At 43.5% G+C, this 14,379-nt stretch overlaps 1 protein-coding gene across 3 annotated transcripts in view; it reads right to left on the minus strand.

Moving 5' to 3' along the window:
* The window catches only part of LOC120985752, a 111,364-nt gene that overhangs the window by 20,041 nt on the left and 76,944 nt on the right, over positions 1-14,379 (minus strand). For 2 of the 3 annotated variants that reach the window (XM_040413868.1, XM_040413866.1), the window contains one exon: positions 13,749-13,841. The exons of the other annotated variant lie outside the window; for it this stretch is intronic. In XM_040413868.1, coding sequence (XP_040269802.1) covers positions 13,749-13,841 — 93 coding nt within the window. The remainder of the gene's footprint in view (positions 1-13,748; positions 13,842-14,379) is intronic. 3 annotated transcript variants of the gene reach the window in all.

Consider the following 14,379-nt stretch of genomic DNA (forward strand, 5'->3'; position numbering starts at 1 on the left):
TCTGAAATCTTAATTGTGATACATTGTGAGAACATCTATCAAAATGAAAGGGAATTGGTAATAGCAGATTTTTCTTCCGTATGCTGGACTTATGGTTACCAAACATATCCTTCATTCTGGTAGATAGCTCACCAATGTACACAAGGCCACAAGGGCACTTCAACAGGTACACTACATAATTGCTATCACAGGTAAAAAAGACCCTGACTGGGAATTTTTTACCTGTGTGCGGATGGGAAAAAGATTCACCCTTAATCACTGCCGAACAATGGACACACTGCAAACATGGGAAGGTGCCCTTTTTTGGAGTGGAAAGAAAGAGTTGGCGTGGCATATTCATAGTACCACCTATGTCTGCTTTGACAATTGTGTCCCTAATATTTTTTGTTCTTTTGTAGCAGATCATAGGAATATCTCTGAATTCAACAACATCTGGGTAAGCCGCACGCATAATTCCCCAATTCCCCAATGTTTATTAATCACGTGGCGAAACTTATTGATCCATGGATGATATTTGACAATGAACGGTAACCGTCTATTGTCACTACAAGGTTTTCTTATATCAACTCTGCCACTACATTTCTTTATCTCAGAATTCAACAAGGATCTCGGATAGCCCCTGGAGGAAAATTTATCTGCCATCTCTTCCAATCTAATCCCTCTCAATGATTCATCTGACACAATTCTTTCAACTCGTCTGAACTGTGAGAGAGGCAAAGATTTCTTAACTGATGGTGAGTGATTACTGGAGTAATGTAACAGGCTATTTTTGTGTGTTTTTTTAATGTGCAAATCGGTCTGTATGAGATTGTCAGGGCCTTTTATTACCCAAGTGTCCAAAAAATTTATTTTGTTCAGATCACTTTGAACTGTGAAAGATAATTCAGGCCATATATTGTTCAAATATTCAGTAAACTGCTTGAGGGACTCGCCGCCGCCCCGCCATACGCAAAAAATGTCGTCTATAAAACGACGCCAAAAAATACAAGATTGCATATATAGTGAATTGTTGTATATAAAATGTTCTTCAAACCAGGCCATATAGCTATTTGCGTATGGCGGTGCGGCGTGCGAGCCCATCGCGGTCCCCCGTTTCTGCTGAAAGAATGTGTCCTGGAATAAAAAAAAAATTATCCTCCAAAACCAGTTGAAGTAATTGTAGAAAAAAACATTTTTCTTGTATGGTATAGTTAGAAGATTCCAGGATCCATTCCACAGCAATAAGGCCCTTCACATGTTCAATTGATGTGTACAAACTACATACATCATATATGACTAAAAAATCTCCTGTCTCAAGATGTACTCTTTTAACCTCTTAAGGACATAGGGTGTACAGGTATGCCCTTGTGCCCTGGTACTTAAGGACACAGGGCGTACATGTACGCCCTGTGTATTTTCGATCACTGCAGTGCGGCTGGCAGTGATCGGAACCCGGTGCCTGCTCAAATCATTGAGCAGGCACCTAGGCTAAATGCGCGGGGGTGTCCAGTGACAATTCAGACCTGCGGTTTGCTGCGATTTCTGCAGTTTCTGGTCCCCGCGGTCCCTGACCGTGGGGATCAGAAACTTTATATGCCTAAAAAAACGTTTTATTCACCCCCCCCTGCACCCCCGAATGATTTTATGGTGGCGGGAGGTGCAGGGGGAGGGTTGCGGGCGGTGTGGGAGGCGGGCGGTGCGGCAGGCGGGATCGCGATCCCCGCCCGCCTCCCCTTGTATAATCGTTGGTTTCCAGTGGGTATACCAGGGTGCCAGCACATTGCTGGCACCCTGGTATAAATGGCTGACATCTGCGATGCGATGTCAGCTGTTTAACCCTTTCCATACAGCGGTCCGTACGGACCGCTGTATGGAAAAGGTTAACAGCGCAGGGAGCTCCCTCCCTCTCCCATCGGGGGGCTGCTGTGCCTTTGCAGCCCCCCGATGGGGAGGGAGAGAGCCCCCAGACAGCCCCCCGACAGATCCCCTCCTTACCCTTCCCCGTCTGCGAAGTTCTGACCAGAACTGAGCAGACGGGGAAGGTTCCCATGGCAACAGGACGCCTCTCAGGCGTCCTGCTGTCCATGGTGCTGAACAGATCTGTGCTAAAAGGCATAGATCTGTTCAGTGTAAGTAAAATACAGTGCAGTACAATTTATATTGTACTGTACTGTATTATACAGACATCAGACCCACTGGATCTTCAAGAACCAAGTGGGTCTGGGTCAAAAAAAGTGAATAAAAGTGAAAAAAAGTAAAAATCAAAAAACACATTTATCACTGATAAAAAATGAAAAAAATAAAATTCCCTACACATGTTTGGTATCGCAGCGTCCGTAACGACCTGATCTATAAAATGGTCATGTTACTTTACCCGAACGGTGAACGCCATAAAAAAAAAAAACTATGATGAAATTGAAATTTTGCCCACCTTACTTCCCAAAAAAGGTAATAAAAGTGATCAAAAAAGTCGCATGTACGCCAAAATTATAACAATCAAACCGTCATCTCATCCCGCAAAAATCATACCCTACCCAAGATAATCGCCCAAAAACTGAAAAAACTATGTCTTAGGCCTCCTGCACACGAACGTTGTGTGCACCCGTGGCCGTTGTGCCGTTTTCCGCTTTTTTTCACGGACCCATTGACTTTCAATGGGTCCGTGGAAAAATCGGAAAATGCACCGTTTTGCAGCCGCATCCGTGATTCGTGTTTCCTGGCCGTGAAAAAAATATGACCTGTCCTATTTTTTTCACGGCCAACGGTTCACGGACCCATTCAAGTCAATGGGTCCGTGAAAGAACACGGATGCACACAAGATTGACATCCGTGTCCGTGATCCGTGGCCGTAGGTTAGTTTTTCACTTCGTGAAAACTCAGAACCGACAGTATATTCTAACACAGAAGCGTTCCCATGGTGATGGGGACGCTTCTAGTTAGAATACACTACAAACTGTGTACAAGACTGCCCCCTGCTGCCTGGCAGCACCCGATCTCTTACAGGGGGCCGTGATCAGCACAATTAACCCCTTCAGGTGCCGCACCTGAAGGGGTTAATTGTGCTGATCACGGCCCCCTGTAAGAGATCAGGGCTGCCAGGCAGCAGGGGGCAGACCCTCCCCCCCCTCCCCAGTTTAAATATCATTGGTGGCCAGTGCGGCCCCTCCCTCTATTGTAATTATTCGTTGGTGGCACAGTGTGTGCCCCCCCCCCTCCCTCCCTCCCCTCCCTCCCTCTATTGTAATAATTCGTTGGTGGCACAGTGTGCGCCCCCCATCGGCCCCACCCCCTCCCTCTATAGCATTAACAACATTGGTGGCCAGTGTGCGGCCTCCCATCTTCCCCCCCCCCCCCATCATTGGTGGCAGCGGAGTTCCGATCGGAGTCCCAGTTTAATCGTTGGGGCTCCGATCGGTAACCATGGCAACCAGGACGCTGGTTGCCATGGTTACTTAGCAATAGTACAATAGTAGAAGATTCATACTTACCTGCTGCTGGCTGCTGCTGCGATGTTCGTGTCCGGCCGGGAGCTCCACCTACTGGTAAGTGTCATTGCTAAATGAACTGTCACTTAACAGTAGGAGGAGCTCCCGGCCGGAAGCAGACATCGCAGCTCCCAGGTAAGTATGAATCACTACTGCTAGTAACCCGCTGCCACCAATGATGGGGGGGGGGGGGCTAGATGGGAGGCCGCACACTGGCCACCAATGTTGTTAATGCTATAGAGGGAGGGGGGCCAATGGGGGGCGCACACTGTGCCACCAACGATTACAATAGAGGGAGGAAGGGGGGGGGGGGCTGCACTGGCCACCAATGATATTCAAACTGGGGAGGGGGGGGGTCTGCCCCCTGCTGCCTGGCAGCCCTGATCTCTTACAGGGGGAGATGATGGCACAATTAACCCCTTCAGGTGCGGCACCTGAAGGGTTAATTGTGCTGATCACAGCCCCCTGTAAGAGATCGGATGCTGCTAGGCAGCAGGGGGCAGTCATGTACACAGTTTGTAGTATATTCTAACTAGAAGCGTCCCCATCACCATGGGAACGCCTCTGTGTTAGAATATACTGTCGGAAATGAGGTTTCACGATCTTACTCATATCCGACAGTATATTCTAACATAGAGGCGTTCCCATGGTGATGGGGACGCTTCAAGTTAAAATATACCATCGGATTGGAGAAAACTCCGATCCGATGGTATAAAAGGGACTCCAGACTTTACATTGAAAGTCAATAGGGACGGATCCGTTTGAAATGGCACCATATTGTGTCAACGTCAAACGGATCCGTCCCCATTGACTTGCATTGTAATTCAGGACGGATCCGTTTGGCTCCGCACGGCCAGGCGGACACCAAAACGACTTTTTTTTCATGTCCGTGGATCCTCCAAAAATCAAGGAAGACCCACGGACGAAAAAACGGTCACGGATCACGGAAAAACGGGACCCGTTTTTGCGGACCGCAAAAAAATACGTTCGTGTGCAGGAGGCCTTAGACTATGGAAACACTAAAACATGATTTTTTTTGTTTCAAAAATGAAATCATTGTGTAAAACTTACATAAATAAAAAAAAAGTATACATATTAGGTATCGCCGCGTCCGTATCGCCCGGCTCTATAAAAATATCACATGATCTAACCCCTCAGATGACCACCGTAAAAAAATAAAAATAAAAACGGTGTAAAAAAAAGCCATTTTTTGTCATCTTACGTCACAAAAAGTGTAATAGCAAGCAATCAAAAAGTCATATGCACCCCAAAATAGATGCCAATCAAACCGTCATCTCATCCCGCAAAAAATGAGACCCTACTTAAGATAATCGCCCAAAAACTGAAAAAACTATGGCTCTTAGACTATGGAGACACTAAAACATTTTTTTTGTTTTAAAAATGAAATCATTGTGTAAAACTTACATAAATAAAAAAAATTGTATACATATTAGGTATCGCCGCGTCCGTGACAACCTGCTCTATAAAATTAACACATGATCTAACCTGTCAGATGAATGTTGTAAATAACAGAAAAAAAAACGGTGCCAAAAAAGCTATTTCTTGTTACCTTGCCGCACAAAAAGTGTAATATAGAGCAAACAAAAATCATATGTACCCTAAACTAGTACCAAAAAAACTGCCAACCTATCCCGTAGTTTCTAAAATGGGGTCACTTTTTTGGAGTTTCTACTCTAGGGGTGCATCAGGGGGGCTTCAAATGGGACATGGTGTAAAAAAAAAAACTGTCCAGCAAAACCTGCCTTCCAAAAACCTTATGGCATTCCTTTCCTTCTGCGCCCTGCCGTGTGCCCGTACAGTAGTTTACGGCCACATATGGGGTGTTTCTGTAAACTACAGAATTAGGGCCATAAATAATGAGTTTTGTTTGGCTGTTAACCCTTGCTTTGTAACTGGAAAAAAAATATTAAAATGGAAAATCTGCCAAAAAAGTGAAATTTTGAAATTGTATTTCTATTTTCCATTAAATCTTGTGCAACACCTAAAGGGTTAACAAAGTTTGTAAAATCAGTTTTGAATACCTTGAGGGCTGTAGTTTCTTAGATGGGGTCACTTTATGGAGTTTATAATCTAGGGGTGCATCAGGGGGGCTTCAAATGGGACATGGTGCCAAAAAAACAGTCCAGCAAAATCAGCCCTCCAAAAACCAAACGGCGCACCTTTCACTCTACGCCCCGCTGTGTGGCCGTACAGTAGTTTACGGCCACATATGGGGTGTTTCTGTAAACAGCAGAGTCAGGACAATAAAGATACAGTCTTGTTTGGCTGTTAACCCTTGCTTTGTTAGTGGAAAAAATGGGTTAAAATGGAAAATTAGGCAAAAAAATGAAATTCTCAAATTTCATCGCCATTTGCCAATAACTCTTGTGCAACACCTAAAGGGTTAACGACGTATGTAAAATAAGTTTTGAATACCTTGAAGGGTGTAGTTTCTTAGATGGGGTCACTTTTAGGGAGTTTCTCCTCTAGGGGTGCATCAGGGGGCTTCAAATGGGACATGGTGTAAATAAACCAGTCCATAAAAATCAGCCTTCCAAAAACCAAACGGCGCACCTTTCACTCTACGCCCCGCTGTGTGGCCGTACAGTAGTTTACAGACACATATTGGGTGTTTCTGTAAACGGCAGAGTCAGGGCAATAAATATACAGTCTTGTTTGGCTGTTAACCCTTGGTTTGTTAGTGGAAAAAATGGGTTAAAATGAAAAATTAGACAAAAAAATGAAATTCTCAAATTTCCTCCCCATTTGCCAATAACTCTTGTGCAACACCTAAAGGGTAAACAATGTATGCAAAATCAGTTTTGAATACCTTGAGGGGTGTAGTTTCTTAGATGGGGTCATTTTTGGGTGGTTTCTATAATGTAAGCCTCGCAAAGTGACTTGAGACCTGAACTGGTCCCTAAAAATTGAGTTTTTGTAAATTTCTGAAAAATTTCAAGATTTGTGTCACGAATTGGAGGTCCCAGGAGAGACCACCGCGTCGTCATGCAATAAACAAACGGAAATCAGGTACAGACACATAAGAGTTTATTGCACAGACAAAACAGGGAAGGCAGCACAGACAAAACAAGAGCTCTATGTACAGTCAGCACAGTGGGAGAAAACCCCCACTGCGCCACTGTCTAGTAATACTCCAGAGGGACGTAACTAAGCAACTCCTGGTTTTCACTAGAGCCCTAGATGGTAGGGTTAGACTTAGCCGCAGGAAGTTGCCAGGGTCCACTCTGGAACGTGACCTAGACAGTGACAGAAGGAGCGAATGGACAACAGGTACCAGAAGGTACCAACGGCACATAGGCAAACATAACAGACAGGTAAATACAAAACAGGGCAAATAATAATACGAGCAGGAGTTCACGCAAGGGAGCAGGAGTGGCAATGAGCAGAGAAGGACTAGCTCCACCAGTAGTAAACTGCATGGCCTTGTCATGCCACTCTGCTGCAAAGGCTTGCTGAACACAGACATCAGAATAAACACAAAGTAACTAAAACATAACAGGCAGATCAGATATCAGAAAGACAGGAAAGAGGACATCAGAGAACGTAAAAGAGGACGCAAATGAACAAGTAGGGAAACCCACAGAGCACAGACAGACAGACACAGATCCCATGGGTCAGCAGCATGGGAGAAAGAGTACAAACCAGGAGCAGAGCAGGACAAGACAACACACACCAGGAGAGCTGAACCAGAACTGAGGAAACCTCAGCCTTATATACAGGTTCCATGGGTGCAGCAGAGAGGCCACACCCATGGAGCAGACAGAGGATTAACTCCAAATAGGCACACAGGGGAGTTAACCCATAAAGAACCACAAATAACACAGGAACGAAACTTCAGCGAGGAGCGCTGAACGAGCAAGGACGGAAGGTCACAGTCAGAGGTAACGACTGTGACAATTTGCTTCTAAACTTCTAAGCCTTATAACATCCCCAAAAAATAAAATATCATTCCCAAAACAATTTAAACATGAAGTAGACATATGGGGAATGTAAAGTCATCACAATTTTTGGGGGTATTACTATGTATTACAGAAGTAGAGAAACTGAAACGTTAAAATTTGCAAATTTTTCAAAATTTTTGTTAAATTAGGTATTTTTTGGTGCAAAAAAAATTATTTTTTTGACTCCATTTTACCAGTGTCATGAAGTACAATATGTGACGAAAAAACAATCTCAGAACGGCCTGGATAAGTCAAAGCGTTTTAAAGTTATCAGCACTTAAAGGGACTCTGGTCAGATTTTCAAAAAATGGCCTGGTCCTAAGGTGTAAAAAGGCTGTGTCCTTAAGGGGTTAATATCACACAAGAATTGGTTGGTGTCTAATAAAAAAGGAGTTTTTTTTGTCAGCGGAGTTAGTACTTTCTCAATAAGCATGTCAGGTGCAGACAAAATAGAATCATTGGAGGCCACGACTGGCCGACCGGGGGGTCTGTCAAACATTTGTGAATTTTTGGCAACGTGTATAATACAGGGGTAACCGGATGTTGATTTATCAGAAATTGGCCCATCTTTTCATCTAACAAACCTGCTTCTTTATGTATATGTACAATATCAGACAATTTGCGTTTAATCTCAAAAACCGGATCCTTGTCCAAAGGGTAATATGTATCACGGTCAGACAGTTGTGTTAAAATTTCTGAAACATAATATTCCCTGTCTAGCATTACCAACGAGCCCCCTTTATCTGCGGGTTTAAAAATAACAGATTTATCATCTAGTATGGTGCGTAATGCATGTCTTTCCTCCTTGGATAAATTATGTGCAAAAACTAAACCCTCGTGTTGGAAATCAGAGATAATAACATTGAAATCTCTCTGCACCAAAGATATGTAGGTCTCTGCTGGATGATGTATTTTTGGAGGCTGAAAGTTACTTTTCAGTCTCAGACCAAATTGGTTTAAAGTCAAGCAATCCATTTCCCATCCGCACACAGGTAAAAAATTCCCAGTCAGGGTCTTTTTTACCTGTGATAGCAATTATGTAGTGTACCTGTTGAAGTGCCCTTGTGGCCTTGTGTACATTGGTGAGCTATCTACCAGAATGAAGGATATGTTTGGTAACCATAAGTCCAGCATACGGAAGAAAAATCTGCTATTACCAATTCCCTTTCATTTTGATAGATGTTCTCACAATGTATCACAATTAAGATTTCAGATCATTGAGCAAGTTCAACAACCCCGTAGAGGTGGCAATAGGTTACTAATGCTTAAAAAACGGGAAAGCATTTGGATCCATACTCTGCAAACTCTTGAACCTAGGGGTCTTAATCGAGAGTATGAATTGAGCGCATTTCTGTAGATAATTGATGATGTTTAGTTTGTTTATTTTACTTTTTTTGCATTTGCATAATATTAGGTTTTAATTTTAATTTTATATTCATATTCATCTAGTCACAGAAAAAATGACAAAAAATGACAAGATTGGAAACCCTTGATCCAAGTGTAGCCTGTACGAGATAAATACATCTCAGGGTAATTTTTTTTTTTTTTTTCGGTCTAAATGGATTCCGTCTGTTTGTATCACATGTTTGCTGGCTTACCTTTTGTATTTTTCCTTCATGCAGATAGTTATAAAATATCTATTAGCATTGTGATCATGTATTATAATGTCTTATGCATCATGTCTTCTGTTGTAATCTCATGTTTTGTGTATATCAGTTACAATGGTGATGTGACGTCAACACGTGTGGACGCCGGTGATGGCGCACTATTTAAATGTGTTTGTAGCAATGCATACTATGCTTGACAAAGGCTCGCATTCGAGCCGAAACACGTGTCGCTTGTAGCGCTGTATACATGCTTTCAATAAAGCAATACAATTACCAACAAGGAGTGAAGTGCCGGTCTTTTTCCTTTGAATATTGAAGTGGGTTGTCTTCTACCCTGGACGCGAGCACCACGATACATGAGGAGGAGTGCCGACTGTTTGTATTTTTTGTAAATAATAAGGTAGAGGTTCGTGTGTATGACTTTTGTATACCTGTTTTATTTAATTTGCAATTTGTGAGTGGTCAGCCATCTTGATTCATTCTCCCCAAGATAAGGTTTTCCTAATGAATCCTACATTTCCCATCATGCCTGGCTTTGCGGAGTCTCATCAAACTGCACTGCTCTGTGTAAGCTGCCATGACAGAACATCTCACACTGCAGGGTCTCCATGTTTTCTTATGGGATGTAGCTTGAGCCTCTTTGCCAACTCTGCCCTGTCAGCTATTACTAGGGTGGCCCGACATCTGATTTTAGGCTGAACAGTCTGGTTTTCTGTCTCTCTGTCCTCTGCCACCCTAGCTATTACATATAGGAGGCACGGAGACCAGTGTGAAGCTACATCTCATACTGGAGATTACACAGATAGTATACACAAGCAATGTGAGTCAGGGGGTTTATATAACTGCAGCAAATCCTTGCACACTCCCACCTATTATATATCTGCACTCCTGGCCCTTTAGATAGGGGAGGCATTATATATTTTGGATTCAACTGAGTTAGGGTATAACAAATGATACTGCTAGGGTACTGGTGGTGAGTTAGTAATATATGCAAAAAAAAGAGTGGAGTTTTTTAAAAATATTTTGCCATTCCTTTTTCCTGCAGTATCTATTTTACTCATTTATATACTGTAGCACTGACATACTCCACAGCGCTTTACAGACATTATCATCACTCTCAAAGAAGGTCACAATCTAAGTTCCCTATCAGTATGTCTTTGGAGTGTGGGAGGAAACTGGAGTACTCGGAGGAAACCCACAAACTCCCAATGTTGTCCTTGATCAGATTTGAATCTGGGACCCCAGTGCTGCATGGTGAAAGTGCTTACCACGGAGCCACTGTGCAGTATGGGATTTTATGTTTAGATTATGATCAGATAATACTGCTTTTTACATTTTATAGGTTATTCCATCAATGTTTGATAGGTGGGGGTTCCACCTCTGGGACCTGCACCTACTGTATCCGTAGAATGTAGCCCACAAAGTGAAGAAGAGAGGGCCGCGCATGCACACCCACCATCCATTCATTTCTATGGGACTGCCAAAATTAACCAAGCTCTGGCACTGGCTGCACTTGCATGGTGCCCTTCCCATTCATTTCTATGTGAGTTCCAGAAAAAGGCGACCATGCCGCTCAGCTATTTTCAGCACTCCCATAGAAAAGAATGGACGGTAGCCGTGAATGCACGGTCCGCTCTCCTTCACTTTGCGGGCTCCATTCTAGAGCTAGACGCAGGTCCCAGATGTGGGACCCTCAAATATCAGTCATTGGCGGCATATCCTAGCGATATGTCCCTAATTTACCAGATGGGCCAACCCGTTTAAGGGCAGAACTGAGAATGAATCGTATGATTTACAGGGTCGCTATAGCTATTGCAGACATAGCAGTCATACCTGGCCTTGGTGTCTAAGGGAGTCAAAAGATACATATGTCATATAGTGTTAAAGGAGCACTCCCACAAAAAATGTTTGTTCTCTGACCTGCTGGAAAGGTACATGATGTAATCTGTAGTGAATGTAATCTTCTCATCAGTGACTGTATTTGTGAGTTATCTCCTACCTTCAAATTTTTAGCTGTGTCATGTGACCAACTATTTGATCTCCAACTGACACAAATCAAAAAAATAAGGATACAAAAACACAGCACACCATGTTCTTGTATCTTGCACAATCCAGTAAAAAATATATACTTTTTTTTTTTACAATGGAACACTATGGTGAACGGATGCCACTGTATGTCATCAGTCTGAGGCATCCGTTTAACGTATACATTTTTTGTGAACTAAGCCTTACTTCTCTTTTCATTCTGACACTGAGGCTCCCGTAGGAATACATAGAGAAACTGCCTTCCTGTCCACACATAAGATGCTGTGTTATTTGCAGAGTCTGATTGCTGGTCACATGACACAGCCAAGAAGCAGAACAGAGGTATAACCAGTGGCGTAGCGTGGGTTGCCAGCACCCGGGGCAAGCCAAGTATTAAGGCCACACTCTTTTTTACAAATAATGTATTAGATATCATTTGCAGTCATACATAACACCACAGATAACACAGTGATAACTCTCTATGTACAGATAATGTAGTAGATGGGTGTGAGCCCCCAGAATTCAGAACACTCAGTGTGACCTGAAATCTGGGGCCAGGCTGCTACAGTGTGGGCCAAATTCTATATCCACCCTCCCATCACTACAGAACATACAGGGTAATACAGCGCAAATACCTCTTACATCCAGTGTCTCCTTTGATGTAGATGTTCTCTTTCCTCATCTTCTCCTTTCAGACCTTCAGACCAGACCACCATTTTTCAGCCATTTCTCGTCTCTGCAGTTTGACAAAAAAAAATCTTAGTTTACTACTTTTCCATCATCCTCCCATCTTCTGGATAAATCATCCTACCACCCCCAATACTGTGCCGCTGTGCTCCCCAGTATTATACTGCAGAAACAGATACAGCCTCTGATAATAGTAGTACCACACAGATAGTGCCCTTCAATAATTATTGGCACACAGTGCCCCAAAATAACTGCGCCCAGCAAATAGTGCCCCTGACACTAATAGTGTAAACATAACATCTCCCAAAAATAATTGTGGTAAGCTGATACTGTGCCAAGGTGCCCTCACAGTAATAGTGCTCCCAAAAGTCCCACCAAAAATAATAATTCTCTGCTAGAGCACACATGGTAGTAATAGCGCTCCTACAGTGGCCCCAACATGTCCCCACTGTGCCCCAGAAGTAATAATGCTCCCATAGTGCCCATACTAGTAATTATCTTCCCCATAGACCCCCAGTAGTAATGAAGCCCACCATAATGCCCCCCAGTAGTAATAATTCTCCTTATAATGTGACAGTACAAAAAATGCCCCCTTATAATGTTTGCCAGTGCAAAAAATACCCCTATATAGTGCACCCAGTGTCCCCCATAAAATACCCCTTCTTAGTGTCCCTGTAGATGACCCCATAGTACTCCTCTCCCCATAGGACCCACCATAATGTGTCCCAGCATAAAATGCCCCTATACAGAGTCCCCATATAAAATACCCCTTCTTTGTGGCCTCAGTGTTCCTCTCTCCCCTTCCCCTATAGTGCCCCCCATATAAAATATCCCTTCAGTGTGGCTTCAGTAAATGCCCCCATAGTGCTCCCCAATAATGTGCGAGTAAAAAGTGCCCCATAGATGCCCCCACAGTGCCACCCAATAATGTGCAAGTAAAAAGTGCCCCCATAGTGTCACCCAATAATGTGCCAGTAAGAAGTGCCCCCCATAGAAGCCCTCCAATAATGTGCCAGTAAGAAGTGCCCCCATAGATGCCCCCCTCAATCATGTGCCAGTAAGAAGTGCCCCCATAGATTCTTCCAATCATGTGCCAGTAAGAAGTGCCCCCCATAGATGCCCCCCATAGATGCCCCCCCACTCATATGCCAGTAACAAGTGCCCCCCCAATCATGTGGCAGTAACAAGTGCCCCCACAGCGCTCTTCTCCTGTATTGTACCATATAAAAAAATAAACTCTCATACTTACCTCCATCAGGCTGGCAGTGATGCGATGCAGGTCTTCTGGCCTGCGTCCCGCGATGCACCGGCCTCGATTGGCAGTCTATCAGAGTAACGGGGAATGGAGACACCTCTCCCCTGCCCCGCAGCATCGATCTGTATAGATACAGATGACTATAGAGATGAGCTCTTCCACAATGGAAGCACTCATTTCCCTGTGCCCAGCCGCTGCCCCCCACTTGTCACCAGGGCCGCGCCGCCTGAGTCGATCGCCTCACCTCCCCTAATTGGTGGTGCAGCCCTGCTGGCGCCCCCTTCAATTTTGTGCCTGAGGCAATGCCCCTTCCCACACACGCACACACACACACACACACACACGCTACGCCACTGGGTATAACTCATGAATACACACAATGATGAGAAGATTACATTCACTACAGATTATATCACGTACCTTTCTAGCAGGTCAGAGAATAGGTTCTTCTTTAAATAGGCAGTAAGAAGCCCAGGTACAGATTTGACAAGTTTTGGCTTTCAGATGATTGCCATTGAATATTCCAATGTGTATTTTTTGTATAGGTGAGAAATCCTGCTGTCTAGTAAGTTCCCAAACAGTTTTTGTGTCTTATGTATCTGTGTTGCCTGGGAAGCATTCGTGCTAACAACAGTGAAAAAGAACAGATCTATCCATCCAACTGTCCATCCATTTATCAATCATCCATCTACCTTCCAACCTGCAGACCTATCAATCCAGCAATTATATGCTTAATTTATAATCTTACCTCGATGTTTGATGCAAAAAATTGACAGCAATAAAATTGCAAGAACTGCAATAACCCCTCCTATAGAACCAGCAATTATATAGAAAGAAGTTCCTGTAAAACAATACTAAAGTTGAGGACATTTATCCATCAAAGAAGATACATTAAGTAATGGGATTTATATATACAGTGGCATGCAAAAGTTTGGGCACCCCTGTTCAAAATTACTGTTACTGTGAACAGTTGAGCAAGTTGAAGATGAAGTTGTCACGGTCCCTCAGGTGACTGATGTCAGGAAATCAAGGAGATTGACTGAGCGGGGATGAATGGGTTGTCTCTGGTCCTAACCTTTTCCAGGGCCTAATACGAATATAAAGGTCTAGGTATCCTGCATATGAATATTCCTACCTTCAGAGTCTATTCATATTGATAGATAGTTAGGGCCCGGATTTGGGTTGTCTAGGAGGGGACATGTTTTTTCCCTGGTTTCCAGTCCCAGTTACTGTTCCCCTTCCCTCCTGTGTTCAGTGTGGAGTTTCCGCCCCACACTGATCGTGACAGAAGTGATCTCCAAAAAGCATAAAGTTAAAGATGACATATTTCCTTTTTGTATTTCAAGCAAAAACTATTTTTTATTTTAATCTTTTACATT

Source organism: Bufo bufo, chromosome 1 (assembly GCF_905171765.1).
Source record: "Bufo bufo chromosome 1, aBufBuf1.1, whole genome shotgun sequence".
In the NCBI taxonomy this organism is placed as follows: domain Eukaryota; kingdom Metazoa; phylum Chordata; class Amphibia; order Anura; family Bufonidae; genus Bufo; species Bufo bufo.